At 48.9% G+C, this 20950-nt stretch overlaps 1 protein-coding gene across 1 annotated transcript; it reads left to right on the top strand.

Moving 5' to 3' along the window:
* Positions 1-4821: 4821 nt before the first annotated feature.
* Positions 4822-11844, top strand: LOC129625683 (polycystin family receptor for egg jelly-like). Its single transcript, XM_055547452.1, has 2 exons — positions 4822-9461; positions 9642-11844. Exons 1-2 carry the CDS (start codon positions 4822-4824, stop codon positions 11842-11844), a joined length of 6843 nt encoding a protein of 2280 aa, XP_055403427.1.
* Positions 11845-20950: the final 9106 nt, after the last annotated feature.

Below are 20950 nucleotides of genomic sequence, written 5' to 3' on the forward strand. Positions count from 1 at the left end.
GGGGAGGGTGCTGGGAGCCCTTCAAGGCAACGTCTGGGGGACGAGCCCTGCTGGGAGCTGGGGAGCAGGTCTGTCCAGGCAGCATGGATGGTGCTCAGGCAGCCTGGGGGAGCTTGGCACTGCCTTCTGTGGGCTGGGCGGCCTTGGCCTTGGCCTCCCAGAGCCCGGCTGCTCTCCTCTGAGTGATGAAGGGCTCAATGCCTCATGGCATTGCATCCAGCAGATGGACCGGGCATGTCCAAGTGAGGGCCAGCCCTGAGCCAGGCCCAGGAGCGGCTGTCACTCCCGGGTACATGGTGGTCCCACCCTGGGCCTCAGTCTCTGCTCCTGGGCGGGGAGGCGCTGGAGGAGGGGCCTCTGAGTCAGAGAAGCAGAGGCCCTGGGGCCTGCAAGCCAGGGTGTCCAGGGTGCGGCCAGGGTAGCGGCCAGCCAATGTGTCCCAGCACAGAGGGAGGGGCCAGGCCTGCGGGAAGCACTTAGCATCCCGCCCAGCTCTGTGCCCTTGGCTGCGGCTCCCTCTGGTGGAGGTGGTCCACAAGAGAAGGCCTGGCCAGCAGGCCCCAATGCCAGGTCCGGAAGCCAGCCTGCTGAAATAAAACTTACATGGTACATAAGGGGCTAAACTTCTTAGGACGATCTGTGGTCTCTGAGCGGCCAGGACACGCCCCATATTTCTTGGGGCCTGGCTGCACTGGAGAGTCCACTTGTCCCTTCTGTGTGCCCAGGACCCGCACTCATCTCTTGGGGACCTCGCCCCCTCTGGTCCCCAGGAAGGTCGGATCGCGCTGACACCCCCGCTCCAGGCAACTCTGAGGATGCGGGTCCGCGGGCGCTCTGCCGAGGGCGTCTTCCACGTACTTGACAGTCGCGCAGCTGTGAGGTGTCAGCCACAGTGCGCGCGTGTTCCGCGCCCGCGGTGCGGACTCTGCGCTTCGCCGCGACCTTCCGCGTGGGGGCGCGGTGTCGAGCCTCGGGGGCGGGGCTGGGGGCGGGGCGGTCCCCGCCCACTACTTGCTTCCGACACACCCGCCGCGCCCGCAGGGTTACCCTACAGGCTGGGGAAACCCAGGGCCACCCCGGGCTGGCAGTTTGGTGTGAGCCCCCACCTACCCGATCAGACAGGAGCCAGGGACGGCAGGGGCAGAGGGCGGGCGTGGGAGAGTGGGTGGGATAAGGGAGTCCCTCTCCATGGGGACCCTCTGAGAGGTGACTGCAGAGTCCCCTGGGAGGCAGAGGAGCCCTGGGGCAGCGGTCCCTTTGGACAACAAGTAGGACCAGGGGCCGTGCTGTAAGGGTCCCAAGCCTGGATGCCTCTGTCCTGGGTGTGGCCTGGATAGTTGCACAGCGCCTCACACTTAGAAGGACCCCATGCTCGCTTTGAAGCTCTGCTGTGGTCATCTTGAAATTCTTGACCATCTTTGAACAGGGTTCCTACATTTTGACTTTGCACGGGGCCCTGAAAATCATGTAGTCCGTCTTCTGACAGCCAATGCATCAGCACGTGCATCTTTTCTGAATTCCCCACAGCTCACCACCTCCACGGCCACTAACCCCAACTGAGTCAGGACCAGCTCACTCGCATACCGAGTGCTCTTGCAGCAGACAGGCCCGTGCCTTTGGTTTCCCTGGACCCCGCCTAAGAGGCCCCTGTACTTTCAATCCTGTCCACCTACAATCTATCTCCCTCACAGCAGGAGGATGCTTCCAACCTGGAAATCAGATCAGGCCCTTCCCCGCTCAAAACCCTCAAACACTTCCCCAACCCACTTGAGATAAAATTCAAATACAGGACCATGGTCTCTGAGGCCCAGCTTGCTCTGGTCATTGGCTGTCTCTCCAATGACATCTCCTACCACTTCCTCTCCTCTCTGCTTTACTCAGGCCCCACTACTAACCTCTCCTTCCTGCCTCCCTGCATTTGTACTTACAGTTCCCTGCCCTAGTTATGCCCTTCCCTAGCTCTGTGTGAGCCATGCTCCCTCATTTCACGCTGATCTGTTGGCTCAGAGGGCACCTCCTTGAAGAGGTCTTCCTTGATTCCCCATCTCATTCTCATTTTTATCTCTTTAACTGCCTTAATTTTCATCTTATCACTTATCACACTCAAAATCCCACATAGTGTATCATGCTTGGGTGTATTTTGATTGTCACTCACTCCTATTATAATGGAAGCTCCATGGGAACTAGGTTTAGTGATGAAGCCTAGAAGAGTGCCTAGTATATAGTAGGTGCTAGAGAACCCTGTGTGAAATGACTAATGTTAAATATTATGAATGGGGAATGAAAAGCAAAAAATCAGAGATCATAAGGGATAATCAGAGATAATAAGAAACAAATAATTAGATGACAGATCTAAACCAAATGTATCAGTCATTATATGAAGTGCTGAGAGTTATTACATTAACTGTAAATGGTCTTTGGTTGTTTTTTCAGTTGCTAAGTCCAGTTTATTATTTGCCAAGACATGGAGTGCACCTTGCCAGGCTCCTCTGTTGTCCACCATCTCCCAGAGTTTGGTCAAATTCATATTCATTGAGTTGGTGAAACTATCTTACCATCTCATCCTCTGCCTGCCCTTCTCCTTTGGCGTTCAGTCTTTCCCAGCATCAGGGTTTCTTCCAATGAGTTGGCTGTTCTCATCAGGTTCCAAATAGTGGAGCTTCAGGCTCAGTCCTTCGAAACAACATTCAGAGTTGATGGTGTAAATAACTCAATTAAAAGCCAGGGATTGACTGAGTGATAAAAGCGTAAAATTCTATGATATGTTGCCTGTAAAAGACCACTATAAATGGGAAGACATAAGTAAGTTGAAAGTAAATGAATGAAAAGGCAGGTTTTAGGCTGGTTTAGAAAAGGCAGAGGAATCAGAGATCAAAGTGCCAACATCTGCTGGATCATCAAAAAAGCAAGAGCTTAGTTCCAGAAAAACATCTATTTCTGTTTTATTGACTATGCCAAAGCCTTTACTGTGTGGACCACAATAAACTGAGGAAATTCTGAAAGAGATGGGAATACTAGACCACCTGATCTGCCTCTTGAGAAACCTATATGCAGGTCAGGAAGCAACAGTTAGAACTAGACATGGAACAACAGACTGGTTCCAAATAGGAAAAGGAGTATGTCAAGGCTGTATATTGTCACCCTGCTTATTTAACTTATATGCAGAGTACATCATGAGAAACGCTGGGGTGGAGGAAGCACAAGCTAGAATCAAGATTGCCGGGAGGAAAATCAATAACCTCAGATATGCAGATGACACCACCCTTATAGCAGACAGTGAAGAAGAACTAAAGAGCCTCTTGATGAAGGTGAAAGAGGACAGTGAAAAAGTTGGCTTAAAGCTCAACATTCAGAAAACTAAGATCATGGCATCTGGTCCCAACACTTCATGGCAAATAGACAGGGAAACAGTAGAAACAGTGGCTGACTTTATTTTTGGAGGCTCCAAAATCACTGCATATTAAAAAGCAGAGACATTACTTTGCCAACAAAGGTCAGTCTAGACAAGGCTATGGTTTTTCCAGTAGTCATGTATGGATGTGAGAGTGGGACTATAGAGAAAGCTGAGCGCTGACGAATCGGTGCTTTTGAACTATGGTGTTGGAGAAGACTCTTGAGAGTCCCTTGGACTGCAAGGAGATCAAACTAGTCCATCCTAAAGGAGGTAAGTCCTGGGTGTACATTGGAAGGACTGATGTTGAAGCTGAAACTCCAAAACTTTGGCCACCTGAGGCAAAGAGCTGACTCATTTGAAAAGACCCTGATGCTGGGAAAGATTGAGGGCAGGAGGAGAAGGGGACAACAGAGGATGAGATGGTTGGATGGCATCACTGACTCAGTGGGTATGGGTTTGGGTAGACTCCAGCAGTTGCTGATGGACAGGGAGGCCTGGCGTGCTGCTGTTCATGGGGTCACAAAGAGTCAGAGAGTACTGAGCAACTGAATTGAACTGAACTGAAATGAATGAAAAAAACAAATGCCACGTAGACAATAAGCTTGAGAAGGCCAGTGTTGCGATCTTATTATACTTCATTCCATTGCCTTTACCTATGTATACTATGATATAATTGACATATAATATGGCTATTTTTTTTTTAACCAGCCAAAAGAGAATTCAAATCAAAGGTTGTCACAAAAGACAAACACATTTCATAATGACAATAGGGCCAATTCAACAGAAAGACAAAACCACAATTGTGTGTCTACCTAATAAATAGACCTCCAAATATAGGAAGCAAAATTTAACAGAATTAGAGAATGAAATAGACAATTCCATGGTTACAGTAGGAGAGATTATCATCTTCTCTCAGCAACTGCTAGAACTAGAAAAAACTGCAGAAAACAAATATAGATCTAAGGAACAGCACCACCCTTCTTGTTTTGACTCCCAAACAGAGGACAGTAGAATACACATTCTTTTCAAGTGACATGGAACACACAGATGGACTCAAGACAGACCACACGGTAGACTGACACAAGTCTCAACTCGTTCAAAAAGGTAAAGGATCGCACAGAATAGTCTGTGACCATAACAAAACTCAATTACAAATCAATAACTGTGAGGATTTTTACAGAAACTCTAAGACTCTGTAAGTGAAAGTGTAACTTGAGTTGACAGGTCAGACCCAACGAGGGGAGATTAAACGACTGATTTCCTGGGCCGCAGGAACCCCACTGACCACGCTGACCGCAGGCCACCGTGGCCCCCGAACCCCACGCCCGCCGTGACCCCGGCTCGCGCCCAGCCGCCCCGCGCCCGACGCGCCGTGTCCGTTGGCTCTCCGCCCTGCGCCTCCGACGCAGCTCGCACCGGGCGCTGCCATGGGGCCCGGGCCGGCTCTCCTGCTCCTGGGCCTGGGCCTGGGCCTGGGCTGTGGGCTCGGCCGCCGGCCTCTGCCCGCGGCTCCCGCGCAGGCGCCCGGCTCGCCGTCCCGAGACCTCCCCGTCCCGACGCCCGCCGCGGCCCGACGTGCCCCGTCCGAGACCCGGGCCCTCGTTCAGGCGCGGCGGCCGCAGGCCGCGCTCCGCTCGGTCAGGGCCTCCCGGGCCCCCGGGGAGCGGGGCGCAGGCTTTGGCGGCCTTGGGGCCGGCCGCGCCCGCGTCAGCCTCCGGGCCCGTGCGGCCCCGGGCGGCGGCATCTTCCTGAGCGGCCGCCGCGGCCTCTGCCTGCCGGCCGGGCGGCCCCCGAGCCTCGCGCCGCGCTGCCTCCGCGCGCACGTCCAGCTGCGCGCCCGCCGCGCCACCGCCGCCGCCGCCGCGCCCGCGCCGGTGGACCTGCAGCTGTCCGCGCCCGGCGGCCGGCTCTCCCTGCGCTGGCTGTCCCGCCTGCCGCGCTCGCTCGGGCCTCTGGAGTGGACCTTCCGCCTCCGGCTGCTCGGGCCCGCGGCCGCTGAGAGCCGCGCGTTGCCCCGTCGGGCTCTGCACCGCGGCCGGCGCTCCTACCCGGGATTCGTGGCCCGAACCGAGTGTCCCACGGACGGGCCCACCCCGGTCGTCTTGGAAGCTGTCAGCCCGAACAGCTCAGAACCCACAGAGTCCTCCGTGTCCTGTCAGGTAGTCAATAAAGAGGTCTGTAAATTGGACCGCGTGCGAATAAATAGGAACGACGATAAACCAGTGCGACTGACCAGGGACATGGGCGACACCTTCAATGCGACAGTCATCCTCTTCTGTCCCATCCAGGAGTACTATTATCGGGGTTGGTCTATCTATGCTGTTCCTTATGTAGGGGCCGTGCCTGACTGGACTAAACCTCTGAAAAAGCTACCGGTCAAGTTTAGTAGAGGTTTCTTCGTGGTGACTATACCCCCGTATTCTTTCCCTTGGGGGGTATATCTGTTTAATTTCTCAGTGGTTGTCAGAACGCGGGATCCCCGGGTTCCAGGGCAGAGCAGCTCAGACCGCATCTATGTCGTCATTTTTAGACGTCCCCTGAATGCTGTTATTTCAGGGCCTTCCAACATCACAATTAATTTCACAGATGGGGTGACTCTCAATGGAAATATGTCTTCTGATCCAGAGGAAACAGACCCTCTAGAGAAAGAGAGACTTAAGTTTCTCTGGTACTGTACCACAAACCCAAGAAACTATGATGGAAAAAAAATAACAGTGATAAGCAAGGAAGTTTGTCTCCCAGAGCAGGTTGATCTCAAGTGGACATGGGCCTCTGGTCCTATTCTCACACTTTCTCCAGAAACACTTCAAGGCGGCCGTGTATATTTTTTCAGACTGGTGATCCAGAAGACCAGCAGGTCAGCCTTTGCTGATGCAACGGTGCACGTGCTTCAGGGAGAGCCGGTAGCAAGCGTTTCCTGCATTGAAAATTGTGACCAGGTTCTGGTTTTATCGGAGAGGTTCTCGTTGTCTCTGGACTGCACAGGCTGTACGGCAGGCCGAGATGTCTATCGGTGGTCCATTCTGACGTCTTCAGGTCAGGAGGTGCCATTTGACTGGACGGGGCAAACTTCAACAGGACGGAATGGTGCTTATGTGTCTATAAAAGCTTTCGCTTTCTGGCATTTCAGGGAAGATAAGTTTTGGGTTTCTCTCAATGCAGCAACGTGGAGTGGAGTCACCTTGGTCTTAAGATATCCTTTCATTATTCACCATGTCCCTATAAGCACAGACTGCAAAATTGTTCCAGAAAAAGGAATTTCCTTCATTACTCAGTTTGTTGTCATTTGTACTCATTTCAAGCATAAGAACATTGTTCTTACATATAAAATAATAGTTCCTGATGTACATGGTTTTGGTGAGATCAGTTCTTTGAAAGAGAATAACTTTGGATCCATCCTGTATTTGGGAAAGAATTCCACATCGCCCCCTTCCTTTCTCCCTGTTGGTGTGTTGGACAGTCATTATGCCTTGAAAATAATTGCTCAGGCATATAATACCTCTCTGGGAGCTTTTTCTCAGGTGAACTTGTATGCCACTGTGCGGCCTCCCACTGACGTAAAGTCATCAACAACTGTGCTGGAGGAGTTATCCAACTTCACCATGGGACCAAATTCCTCCCTGTCTACTTTGCTTCAACAGCAGGATTTTCTAAATGCAAGTTATTTAATATACATAGTAGCCTCTGTCTTGAATAGCATGAAAACTGACGCAAGTCTTCAAGTTGACAAAATTAAACTCCGAGAACACCTTTTCAATCAGACACTCATTCTTCCTATGAACACTTTGGTGAATATTAGCCAGGTGGTCATGACTATTACTAAATTAACAGAGAAAACCTCTGAGATCAGTACATTCTCTCAGAAACTGGCCACAGTGAGGACTTGGCAAGCAAGCCAAGCCCTCCAAGATAGTCATCAGAGAGATAAGAGCATTTCTTCTGAGCAAATAGAAAGTGTGTGCACTGGAATATTAACAACCTTGTCTAACATCCTGAAACTGCTGGTTCATTATGAAGTCTTTGAAGAGCCTTTCCACGTGGTTGAATCTCTAGCAGACACGGTACTGGCTGTGAAAGTGCCAGAGAATGAGACCACTGCCTTGAGGACCTCCAACTTTAAAATGTATGTCAAGAAAACCGAAAAGTGGAATGTCACCAAGTTCTTCAGCACCCAGAAGCACTGTCAGAATTGTTTTTATCCCAGCCTAAATGTGAACAGCGTTCCTAGTCTGCCTGCCAGCGCTCCGATTTCCACGATGTTTTGTGAATTTGCGGATGACCCTTTCCCTTGGCTAAATTATGGGGAAAACATTTTGACCCAGGTGGTTGGATTCCGAATGACAGGAGTGGAGGCCACGGGTGACGTGATTGAGATCCCACCTGATGCACTGGAAGTGTACCTCATCAGGAAAAACCTGAGCTTTGGAACTGTTAATCTCACGGTGGGACCCAGCTCAGAGCCTTATGCAGTGGATGAATCAGCGACAAAGACGACAGGGGCGTTTAGCTTTGTTGTGGACAGTACCGCAGGCAGGGACGTGTTGATCCACATCATGACAGAAGTGTCCGTCTTGTTCACGGTGTCTGTATACGCGGGCCGTGAGATCACACCCAACTCTTTTATGACCAGCTACCTGGTGCCCCATAAACTCCCTCCAATTGCCAACGAGAGTGACCTGTTTGACCCGGAGTGTAGGGTGAAGGAGGCCCGAGTGGTCTGCCTCCCCGCGGCCCTGGTGCAGGTCATAGCTCAGCGAACTGATTCCTCTGAGTGCACCGTCGCTGTGTTTCTACAGGCACCTCGTTTCGTCCTAAACCCAAATAACAAGTTGGTGAAAATTTCTGTTTTCAGCATTACGTGCTTGAATATGTTTGGGATCCAGAGCGATTGGAGAGAAGATACCTGTGTTGTGGGAGAGAAGACCACTTGGCAAAGAGTGCACTGTATCTGCAAGAACCCACGGCGGGCCAAACGGCAGCTGGATATAATCAAACAGGCCAACCCTCACCTGCGTACCCACTATTTGATGGCCAAGGTGATCGTGGTCCCTAACTCTGTGGATCTACAACTGGAGGCAGTCAAGAACATCACCCAAAACCCTGTGACCCTCTTCACGGTACTTCTCATTTTGCTGTTGTACTTGGTCCTTGCGTTCTGGGCCTTGCACAGAGATGAAATGGACCAGTATCTTAGGGAACATGTGATAGTTCTTCTTGATAACGATCCTTATGATAATGTGTGTTATTTAGTCACTGTTTTTACAGGAAGCCGTTGTGCTTCTGGGACCAGGGCCAATGTCTTTATCCAACTGCATGGAACCGAAGGTAGCAGTGATGTGCACTGTTTAAGCCATCCACAATTTAGGACTCTGTACCGAGGAAGCATCTGCACTTTCCTCCTAGCGACAAAAAAGGACTTGGGCGACATCCATTCCCTCCGTGTGTGGCACAACAATGAGGGCAGGTCCCCTGAATGGTATTTAAGTAGAATCAAAGTGGAGAATCTGTTCAGCAGACACATCTGGCTCTTCATGTGCCGAGAATGGTTTTCTATCGAATCCTCTTTGGACCGAACCTTTCAAGTAATGCCCCCAGATAAGCCTCTCAAGAAAATGGACTTTTTCCTTATAGATTTAAATTATAACCTAGGGAGAAACCACCTGTGGTTCTCCGTTTTTTCTGGTGTCATTTCTACACCGTTCAATAGGCTCCAGAGGCTGTCCTGTTGCTTAGCCATGTTGTTGTCCACACTTCTGTGTAATATTATGTTCTTTAATCTAGAGGAGATCGAAGCAGAGCCACAAGAGCAGAGGTACATCAGGTCGATGGTGATCGGACTGGAAAGTGCCTTTATTACCCTCCCTGTGCAACTAGTGATCACATATTTGTTCATCTATTCCCAGAGGAGACCTCTTGTATCTCTACATGAGGTCACTCCTCGGAAGCATCCTTTGAAGCCAGCTGCTAATGAACACTGGGAAGAACGGCTGGGAAAATGGCATGCTTACGAAATTGACAAGGCACACTCCCAGGAGCCTGAGAAGTCTAATAGACATCCTAAAGGCAAGTCTTCTCTCAAGGTCACCTCTAAAGGACAGTCCCCGCCCAAGCAAGCAGAAAGCAAGGTCTCTGGTACCCAAAGGAACATATCAGGCACCCAAAGCAAGGTCTCCAGGCCCCAAAGAGATGTCTCCAGTACACAAAGAAAGGTCTCCAGCACCCCAAGAAAGGTCACCGACACCCCAAGAAAAGCCTCTGGCACCCAAAGAAAAATCTCTAAAGCCCAGGAAAAGAATAAAAACACCAATAACCCAAATGTTGAAGACAATCAAAGCATTTCTTCCGAGGCTCTGCCTCCCCAGCCAGGTTCGCGAGCCCTCAAAGAGAAGCCCAGGATTGTCCTGCCGCGGTGCTGTATTAGTGTCGCCTGGCTCTTGGTTTTTCTTACCTGTGCATTATCCTCCTTCTTCATCATATTTTATGGACTGACTTACGGCCTCGAAAAATCAATAGCATGGCTGTTTGCATCGTTTTGTGCATTCACTCTGTCAGTCTTTCTCGTGCAGCCATCTAAAATCATACTTATGTCAAGCTACAGAACAAGTACAGCCAAGTATTCAAAGAACCTTTCATGGATCAGCAACTATCACTTCACTGAGATCAAGTTGCAAAACCTCTGGAAGGACCCAGAAGAAATGGACAGACGCCACCAGTTTGTCATGGAGCTCCGAAACTCGAGAACGTACCAGCCTCTCACCCAAGATGAAATCACGATATTCAAAAGAAAGAAGAGGATCAAGAGAAGAGCTTTCCTGTTCCTTATTTACATCCTCACTCACTTCATCTTTTTGGCTCTCTTGCTGAGCCTAGTCGCCGTCCTACGCTCCACTGATAGCTTTTACTATAATCAGTTTATTCGGGACCAGTTCTCTGTGGATCTGGCAGGCGTGACCAGGCTGGAAGACATCTATCAGTGGCTGAACAGGGTGCTGTTGCCTCTGCTCCACAATGACCCGAACCCCACGTTTTTCCCTGACAGCTCCTCTAAAATCCTTGGCCTGCCACTCATGAGGCAGGTGAGGGCGCAACCTGGAGAGATAATGTGTCTGCCGGCCAAGAAATTTGTGGAGGGCAGCCTCAAAGGAGAGATTCGCTGTCACCCCGAATATGGCATTGACCCAGAAGACACAAAAAACTACTCTGGGTCGTGGAATAGAGTTAGTAAGCGGGACACTGACAAGACGACCAGAGGGTTTACTTATAGGCCTCCGGAGAAGAGGTGGGCGTACTCTTCCTATGGGCTGCTGCACACCTATGGCTCAGGAGGATACGCCTTCTATTTTTTTCCAGCAGAGCAGCAGTTTAATTCCACACTGAGGCTCAGGGAACTCCAGAAAAGCCATTGGCTGGATGAGAAGACGTGGTCTGTGATTGTGGAATTGACCACCTTCAATCCAGACATCAGTCTCCTCTGCAGCATCTCGGTCATCTTCGAGGTCTCTCAGTTAGGTGTTGTGAACACTAGCCTGAATGCGCACTCCTTCTTGCTCACTCATTTCAACAGAAAATACCCAGAAGAAATCTACTTGTACGTGGCCATCTACCTTTTCTTTCTCGCCTATATTGTCGACGAAGTCAATGTCATCACTGATGAAAGGACTGCCTACATGAAAAGTGTATATAATTTGCTCAACTTCGCTCTAAAATGTATCTTTACCTTGTGGATCGTACTCTTTTTCAGGAAGCACTTCTTGGCCATCGGTGTAGTTCAGGCTTACCTGTCAAATCCTGAGGATTTCATTCCCTTTCATGCAGTGGCTCAAGTGGATCACACCATGAGGGTGATTTTGGGTTTCCTGGTATTTCTGACGATCCTGAAGACACTCCGGTATTCCAGGGTCTTTTACGATGTGCGTCTGGCTCAGAGGGCCATCCAGACTGCCCTTCCTGGCATCTGCCACATGGCATTGGTGGTGTCCGTGTATTTCTTTGTCTTCATGGCATTCGGGTACTTGGTGTTCGGGCAGCACGAGTGGAACTACAGTGACATGATCCACGCCACCCAGACAATATTTTCCTACTGTGTCTCAGCTTTTGAGAACACGGAATTTTTCAATAACCGGGTTCTTGGGGTCCTCTTCCTCTCATCTTTCATGCTGGTGATGATCTGCATATTGATCAACTTATTTCGTGCTGTGATTTTGTCAGCCTATGAGGAAATGAAGCAGCCCGTGTACGAGGAGCCCTCAGAAGAAGTGGAAGCCATGATTTATCTGTGTCGCTGCCTAAGATCTGCTTTTTGCTGCCTGTGCTTCAAACCCAGGGCAGAAGATGATTCCAGGTTCTTCATCAACATGGTGTATGGGCAGCCAGAGAAGAACAGCCGCCGCTACCTGGGGCTGAAGACCAGAAACATTAATGGGAAGAAAATGGTTTACCTCGTCGTGTGATCCATGGCAGTGTCAAGGCCCACAGGCAGGTTTCTCCAAAGGCTCGGTTTCTGGGGTCAAGGGGCGTTTCGTGGCTCAGTTGTGTTCCCCCCCCTCCCCCCGTATTCTTCACAGTGCACCCCGTGTCTGGACGCATCTGCAGCGGGGGCCTCCACACTTGGGACTTGAAAGGCGGGTCAAGGGCAGCGTGGCCTCTGCGGAGAGAGGAGGGCGACCATCTGTGAGTCCCGGGTTCATTTCCCTTTTCCTTAGAAGCTGCTGTCTTTGGCAGCGACTGCAGTTTAGAGGGTTAGAGACCTAGATTTGGGGGAGGGAGCTGAAAGGGCCCCCAGCCTCATCTCAGCTTGTCAGAAGCAGCAGGTGAACGCTCCTGCTGCCCTGGTCCCCCTGTCCCCGAGGCTGGGAGGCCAGGGCTAGTGGCTGGGGGCAGAGACCAGGTCCTTCGGCCCTGCTGGCCCTTCCCTTTGCTGATGGGGCTGCAGAGCCTCCTTACTCCCACCACACACACTCCAGCTGGGCAGGGCTGGAGGGGTCTCATGAGGGGTCCCAGGAGTGCCCTTGTGCCTGGAAATGGAGGGATGTGGACCAGGGCGCAGCAATCTGAAGTTTCCCGTTTGCTTTTAAGGCCACTGCAAGTTACAGATGTACAACTTAGTAACGTGTTTCTGTCTATGAAACATGCCTTTTCTGAAACAACAAGTTATGTGTTTATGCTGAGGGGTTCACACTGAGAGGTCGTAAATATCCCATGTACTGTGTGTTACCATATATACTTCTAGGATTTGGGTTTTGGTTATTGTTGGCCTGGTGGATTGTTTATAACACATTAGTTAGGAAAATGATGTAGCAGCTCCTGTATTTTCAGCCTGAAGCATGTTCCTTTACGTAGATGCCACTTTAAGCTTGATGTGAATTAAATGTACGATGTTTCTTGAGGCCTGAAGTGATTTCTGTGATGGGGTGGGTACACAGCTGGCGCCTGCCCTCCAAATCCAGTGCAGCAAAGGGGAACAACCCACAGGTGGTGGCTGCTTTTTCCCAGGTGTTTGTCACTCATCACCCCTGGAGAACAGAATGGCTACCCACTCCGGTTTTGGCCTGGAGAATTCCATGGACAGAGGAGCCTGGCAGGCTACAGACCACGGGGTCACACAGAGTTGCACACGACTAACACTTTCAGTTTCACTTGGCACCCTGGAGGTGCTGATGTGCACTGCGTGGCCATGGCACCTCACACCTTGGCAGGTATGGGCACATGCACAGGTATAGGCCTTCCATCCCTTCCTCCCTGTTGTGGGGGCAGTCTTCATCAGGTGAGTAAATGAAGGAGCTTTGTGACTTGCCCAAGGCCACCCAACAGTTAAGAGTCAGAAGCTCAGTTCTGGGTTTTCTATCTACCCTGGTGGGAAGTCCCAGGTGTGCCCAAGTTCTGATCCACTGTTCCAAGTGAAGTTCACGTTCATGGTTAGCACCTCCCATTAGCACAGGACTTCTGAACTAGTTGACAGCTTGGAAAACTGGGGCTAACTCTTTATATTGGGTTCCGGTCAGGCACACTCGCCCATGGAACACAGAAGTGTGGAGTGTAAGCCCTGGCAACGTGCAGTAACTGTGGGCCAGGCCCCCCTTGGAGGCTGGGAAGACCCATGGCAGATAAGGCAGTCTCCAGTGCTCTTTGGGGGAAGGTGGGGAGCGCCCAGACATTCTTCCCAAATTTAGGCATCAGCTCAAGTCTCCACCCCTTCTGATGTTGTGGGAGGCCCAGGGTCACCCTATTTGGGCTCCCTTCCCTGGAAATAAGCCCCCAAGTCAGCACTGCATCTCATGATTTGGAGGTGTGACAGAGTCAGAAAGGCACCGCCCAAGTGGGCAGTCCAGGAACAAGGCTGGGGATGGGAAGCCATCTGAGACAGGACCAGGGACAGCAGCTGAATGCCCCGGGGAGACAGGACTCTCCTCCACTTGTGGCTACAGTGAGAAGTCTAGCAGATTTGCAGGGCTGTTCCCATGTGTACTGGGAACGAAGGGAGTGCCAGGGGCCTTCCAGTGTCAGAAAGCAATGACACGTATTCTTATAGTTTAGAAATCTCAGAGATGCCAATTATAACATTGTCAGCATGGAAATTAATAAAGGGAAACCTCACTAAAATGGAGTCCGGAGGCCAGATGTGGGGTCTCATGCATACCCTACTCAGGTCAACACAGATCCCAGCTGAAAGAGAGGTACTGGCAGGAAGTGATGCAGGAGGAAGAAAGATTTTCTCCTTGCCTGGCAACTGCGTAGCCAATGAGAGGCTTTCACAGCTCAGCCAGTGAAAAGCTATCATAACAGCCCCTCCCAGCTACCCCTTCTCTATTAAAGACCTCTTTTCTTTGTTCTACCAGACTTACTTGTCCCAAACTGCAATTCATTGCTGCTCCTGAATGAATCCATTTTTCTGGTAAAAATGACTGGCTGTTTTATTGTTTTAGGTTAACATCTGGGAAATAGAGTAAAGAGAAAACTATAAATTCAGGTTTCTCCAGAAGGTTGTTTTCCTGGAACATGGCGTCAATTTCTAAAGGAATCTTTTAAGATGCCTTTATTCTTACCACATTTCCAGGCACAGGGCAGGCATTTTTCAGAAGAAGTTGGAGACAGTTATTCATGCCTCCCGAGTGTGCATTGCCCAGGAAAACAAGATAGATGTTCTTGGGTTTGTTTTTCACTCAGAGGAGTGGAGCAAGCTTTGTATGCAGAGAGGTGGCACCATCTGAAGCTACATGTCGTTCACCTACCTCAAACTGTTGTGTTAATTAAGAAGACTTGTATATGTAAAGCCTTCTTCTGTGTGTATATTATACTCTTCAGTTCAGTTCAGTCGCTCAGTCGTGTCCGACTCTTTGCGGCCCCATGAACCACAGCACGCCAGGCCTCTCTGTCCATCACCAACTCCCGGAGTTCACCCAAACCCATATCCATTGAGTCAGCGATGCCAACCAACCATCTCATCCTCTGTCATCCCCTTCTCCTGCCCTCAATCTTTCCCAGCATCTGGGTCTTTTCAAATGAGTCAGCTCTTTGCATCAGGTGGCTAAAGTTTTGGAGTTTCAGCTTCAGCATCAGTCCTTCCAATGAACATCCAGGACTGATCTCCTTTAGGATGGACTGGTTGGATCTCCTTGCAGTCCAAGGGACTCTCAAGAGTCTTCTCCAACACCACAGTTCAAAAGCATCAATTCTTCGCTCAGCTTTCTTTATAGCCCAACTCTCACATCCATACATGACCACTGGAAAAACCATAACCTTGACTAGATGGACCTTTGTTGGCAAAGTAATGTTTCTGCTTTTCAATATGCTGTCTAGGTTGGTCATAACTTTCCTTCCAAGGAGTAAGCATCTTTTAATTTCATGGCTGTAATCACCATCTGCAGTGATTTTGGAGCCCCCCAAAATAAAGTCAGCCACTGTTTCCACTGTTTCCCCATCTATTTGCCATGAAGTGATGGGACCAGACACCATGATCTTCGTTTTCTGAATGTTGAGCTTTAAGCCAACTTTTTCACTCTCCTCTTTCACCTTCATCAAGAGGCTCTTTAGTTCTTCTTCAATTTCTGCCATAACAGTGGTGTCATCTGCATATCTGAGGTTATTGATGTTTCTCCCAGCAATCTTGATTCCAGCCTGTGCTTCCTCCAGCCCAGCGTTTCTCATGATGTACTCTGCTGAACTCCCCAGGTCGTTAGGTGCCCAATATGCTACTGGAGATCTGTGGAGAAATAACTCCAGAAAGAATGAAGGAATGGAGCCAAAGCGAAAACAACACCCAGTTGTGGGTGGGACTGGTGATAGAAGCAAGGTTTGATGCTGGAAAGAGCAATATTGCATAGGAACCTGAAATGTTAGGTCCATGAATCAAGGCAAATTGAAAGTGGTCAAACAGGAGATGACAAGAATGAACATCGACATTCTAGGAATCAGTGAACCAAGATGGACTGGAATGGGTGGATTTAACTCAGAGATGACCATTATATCTACTATTGTGGGCAGGAATCCCTCAGAAGAAATGGAGTAGCCACCATAGTCAACAAAAGAGTCCGAAATGCAGTACTTGGATGAAATCTCAAAAACAACAGAATGATCTCTGTTCATTTCCAAGGCAAACCATTCCATATCACGGTAATCCAAGTCTATGCCCCAACCAGTAATGCTGAAGAAGCTGAAGTTGAACAGTTCTATGAAGACCTACAAGACCTTCTATAACTAACACCCCCCAAAGATGTCTTTTTCATACTCTTAAATATTTACTTAAAAACTCTACAACAGTTAAAGGCATTTTGTCTCTTGGCCATAAATTCAGTTCTCTAAATGCACCCTCCCTGCACCACCCTACAGAGGGCCAACCTTTCCTTTGAGCCAGAAGAAACCTCCAGTGTCTTGCATTGTGGAAGACTTCACCTGGGTGCTAGATACACTGTTGTATTCACTTTGTGAGATTTCACCTTGCTGCACACTTAGGAAGTATGTATTTTTCTGTATGTATGTTATACTTTTAAGAGTTTACTTTAAAAAAACTAAGGCCTGCTTCTGGCATTTCATTCAGCACTAAAAGCAAAACTGCCAGTCTTTGGAGCTTGATTTTACTGGAAGAAATGGAGAAAGGGATGAGCAAGGTTGTACTTAAGTGAGATGAAGTGCATAAAGAATGAATCCTCCAGAGTACCCCCTTTTGTTGCTACTAGCAGTGCTTTGCTTTAGATTCTAATCTGCAGTCAATTTCTTATTTTTCAATTTTCAAATCTTTCTCGGTCTTCACTTAACTAAAAATGTATAATATCAATAGTATTTGCAATGTTCTGCCTTTTCCCGGAATGTAATAGAATTGGAATCACACACTATGTATCCTTCACATATTGGATTCTTTCACTTAGTTATATGCACTTACATGTCCTCCATGTCTTATGGCTTGATAGCTCATTTCTTTTTAGTGCTGAATAATATTCCTTTGTCCATAGTTTCGGAGAAGGCAATGGCATCCCACTCCAGTACTCTTGCCTGGAAAATCCCATGGACAGAGGAGCCTGGTGGGCTGCAATCCATGGGGTCACTAAGAGTCGGGCACGACTGAGCGACTTTCCTGTCACTTTTCACTTTTCTGCATTGGAGAAGGTAGTGACAACCCACTCCAATGTTCTTGCCTGGAGAATCCCAGGGACAGGGGAGCCTGGTGGGCTGCCATCTATGGGGTTGCACAGAGTCGGACACGACTGAAGCAACTTAGCAGCAGCAGCAGTCCATAGTTTATTTATCCATTGACCTACTGAAGGACATGTTGGTGGCTTCCAAGTTTTGGCAATTATGAATATGAATAAAGCTGCAATAAACATCTGTGTGCAGGTTTTTATATGGACATAAGTTCAATTCCTTTGTTGAATACCAAGGAGCACAACTGATGGATGATACGGTAAGAGTATGTTTATTTTTGTAAGAAACTGCAAAACTGCCTTCCAAAGTGGCATCACCATTCTGCATCCCCGCCAGCCATGAATGAGCACTCCTGCTCTCTACATCCGCAGCAGCATTTGGTGTTGTCAGCGTTCCAGATTTTGGTTATTCTAATAGCTGTGCAGTGGTATGCTATTATTGTTTTAATTTGCATTTCCTTGGTGATATAGGATGTGGGACATCTTTTCATATGCTTACTTGCCATTGTGTATCTTCTTTGGTGGGGCATCTATTTAAAGTCTTTGGCCCATCCTTCACTGGGTTGTTTTTATTGTTGTTGAGCTTTAATAAGAGTTCTTTGTATATTTTGGATAACAGTCCTTTATCATACATGTCTTTTGCAAATACTTTCTCCCATTCTATGGCTTGCCTTTTTTATTTTTTAATTGGAGGCTAACGGCTTTACAATGTCATATTGGTTTCTGCCATACAACGTCCATCAGCTGTAAGTATACATATGTCCCCTCCCTACTGAACCTGCCTCCCACCCTCCATCCCATCCCACCCCTCTAGGTTGTCAGAGTGCACTGGGTTGAGCTCCCTGTCCTATTAGCAACTTCCCACTCGCTGTTTTATATGTGGTAGCGTATATCTTTCAGCGGTGCTCTCTCAGTTCCTCCCGCCCCCTCCTTCCCTCGCTGGGTCCACAAGTCTGTTCTCTGTGTCTGCGTCTCTACTCCTGCCTTGCAAATAGGTTCATCAGTACCATTTTTCTAGATTCCATGTATATACATTAATATACAATATTTGTTTTTCTCTTTCTGACTTACTTCACTCTGTGTAACAGGCTCTAAGTTCATCCACCTCACTAGAACTGAGTCAAATTCATTCCTTTTTATACCTGGGTAATATTCCATTGTATATATGTACCACAACTTCTTTATCCATTCCTCTGTTGATGGACATCTAGGTTGCTTCAGTGTCCTAGCTGTTGTAAATGCTGCTTCAATGAATGTTAGGGCATGTGTGTCCTTTTGAAATATGGTTTTCTCAGGGTGCATACATGGCTTGTCTTTTCATTCTCTTGATTTAATGCCTATTTCACATGCAGTTTCTTTTGGGAAAGGATTTTTTTCTAAAGCTTTATTAGATATTTTAAATCCTTTTGGATTTTTTGTCAGCTTTTTATCAGTAACTGTTGTTGTTCAGTCTGACATCTGGCAACCCCATGGACTACAGCACACCAGGCCTCCCTGTCCTTCACTGTCTTCTGGAGATTGCTCAAACTCATGACCATTGAGTCAATGATGCCACCCAATCATCTAATTCTCTGTTGCCCTCTTCTCCTCCTGCCCTCAGTCTTTCCCAGCATCAGGGTTTCTACCAATAAGTTGGCTGTTCATATCAGGTGACCAAAGTATTGGTGCTTTAGCTTCAGCATCAGTCCTTCCAATGAATATTCAGGGTTGATTTCCTTTAGGATCAAATGGTTTGATGTCCTTGCTGTCCAAGGGACTCTCAATAGTCTTCTCCAGCACCACAGTTTGAACACATCAATTCTTTGGTGCTCAGCCTCCAGCTATCACATCCATACATGATTATGGAAAAACCATAGCTTTGACTATACGGACCTTTGTTAGCAAACTGATGTCTCTGCTTTTTAATACACTAAGTTTGTCATAGCTTTTCTCCCAAGGAGCAAGCATCTTTTAATTTCATGGCTGTAGTCACCATCTGCAGTGATTTTGGAGCCCAAGAAAATAAAGTGTGTCACTGTGTCCATTGTTTCCCCATCTATTTGCCACGAAGTGATGGGACCAGATGCCATGCTCTTCGTTTCTTGAATGTTGAGTTTTAAGCCAGGTTTTTACTCTCCTTTCACTTTCCTCAAGAGGCTTTTTTAGTTCCTCTTCACTTTCTGCCATAAGGGTGGTGTCATCTGCATATCTGAGGTTATTGATATTTCTCCTGGCAATCTTGTGCTTCATCCAGCCTGGCATTTCGCATGATGTACTCTGCATATAAGTTAAATAAGCAGGGTGACAATATACAGCCTTGACGTACTCTTTTCCTAATTTGGAACCAGTCCATTGTCCCATCTGATGCTTCTTGATGGGCATACAGGTTTCTCAGGAGGCAGATAAGGTAGTCTGGTATTCCCATCTCTTGAAGAATTTTCCACAGTTTGTTGTGGTTCACACAGTCAAAGGCTTTAATGTAGTTAATGAAGCAGATGTAGATGTTTCTCTGGAATTCCCTTGCTTTTTCTATGATCCAACGGATGTTGGCAATTTGATCTCTGGTTCTTCTGCCTTTTCTAAATCCAGCTTGAACATCTGGAAATTCTCTGTTCATGTACTGTTGTACTTCAAGCTAACTTGAAGGATTTTAAGCATTACTTGCTAGCCTGTGAAATGAGTGCAGTCAATAACTGTGGACAGCTCAAATCAAAATTAACATTATTTTCTGCCTAAGACCACATGACTTGCTCTTTGAATATTATTTCACTTAACTCTTTCCGTGCAGCTAGGAACTTGTCCAAACTAATGGCTTTGACAGCATTCATGGGATAAGCTGTCATATATCTGGGAGTGGATTTAGGTCAAATTGGAAATGCTTCATCAAGATGGTCCATCTATGGCCAGACTCAGAAATAAAAGCCAACAGTACATAATCGTTGAATTGACCCCAAACTGCCATTGCTGTAAGCACACGCCGAGGCCATGTTCTAGTAGTAGAATAAAAGTGATTGCTAATTCCTGAGAGTCAGGACAGGAGCATTCTTTGCGTCAATTCAAAGATTATATAGCATTGGTTTTTATTTGTGAATCTGCCCAGATGACGAAGGGCATTGCAGGCAGGTCACTTGAAGGCTTTGGAGGAGCACAGTGGCAAGTCCCAGGCGCACACAGCTTTTAAGGACAGCAGGAAGGGACAGGACCGATGTTGAACCCATTTTATCTGCTGTCTCAGGGAACACAGTAACCACTGCGTGCAGCGCTCACCCCAGAACTCGGGCTTCCGTGCTAGTGAGGGGACAGGTCACAGGAGAACTAAGACCAGCGCATTACTCTCAGAAGCACAGGGTGAGCGAAACTGCCTGGGGCCACAAACCCCAGGGAATGGGCGCTCTGTGGGGCTGCACACTGGCAGCACCGACTCTGTGGAGCTCGAGAAGGAAGCTGAGAGACTCCGAGCAGCCAGGACGGCAGGCCAGGTCGGCGTGAACGAGTCAAGGCGCGCCAAGGGCTGCCCAGCCCCTGCCGAACAGTAGACCTTGGGTGTGGGACGCCGCCACAAGGCGGAAGCGAAAATGAAAGGCATTCAGTCGCGTCTCTTTGCGACCCCAACGACTGTAGCCCCACCAGGCTCCTCTGTCCATGGGGATTCTCTAGACAAGAATACCGGAGTGGGTTACCATGCCCTCCTCCAGGGCAATCTTCCTAACCCAGGGATCGAACCCAGATCTCCCGCAGCGCGGGCGGAGTCTTCACCTTCTGAGCCACCGCTGAAGCCAAGCGGAAGGCGAAGAGGAAGTCCGCCGGAAGCCCCGCCCCCGCCGCGCAGCCCCGCCCCCGCCGCGCAGCCCCGCCCCCGCCGCGCAGCCCCGCCCCCGCCGCGCAGCCCCGCCCCCGCCGCGCAGCCCCGCCCCCGCCGCGCAGCCCCGCCCCCGCCGCGCAG

Source organism: Bubalus kerabau, chromosome 1 (assembly GCF_029407905.1).
Source record: "Bubalus kerabau isolate K-KA32 ecotype Philippines breed swamp buffalo chromosome 1, PCC_UOA_SB_1v2, whole genome shotgun sequence".
Classification (NCBI taxonomy): Eukaryota; Metazoa; Chordata; class Mammalia; order Artiodactyla; family Bovidae; genus Bubalus; species Bubalus kerabau.

Bases quoted from the DNA above. Each gene is read 5' to 3' on its own strand.
- LOC129625683 (XM_055547452.1), top strand. From the start codon at position 4,822: ATGGGGCCCGGGCCGGCTCTCCTGCTCCTGGGCCTGGGCCTGGGCCTG. The intron at 9,462-9,641 runs GTCTTCTCTCAA...CGACACCCCAAG, and splicing joins AATAGACATCCTAAAGGCAA to AAAAGCCTCTGGCACCCAAA.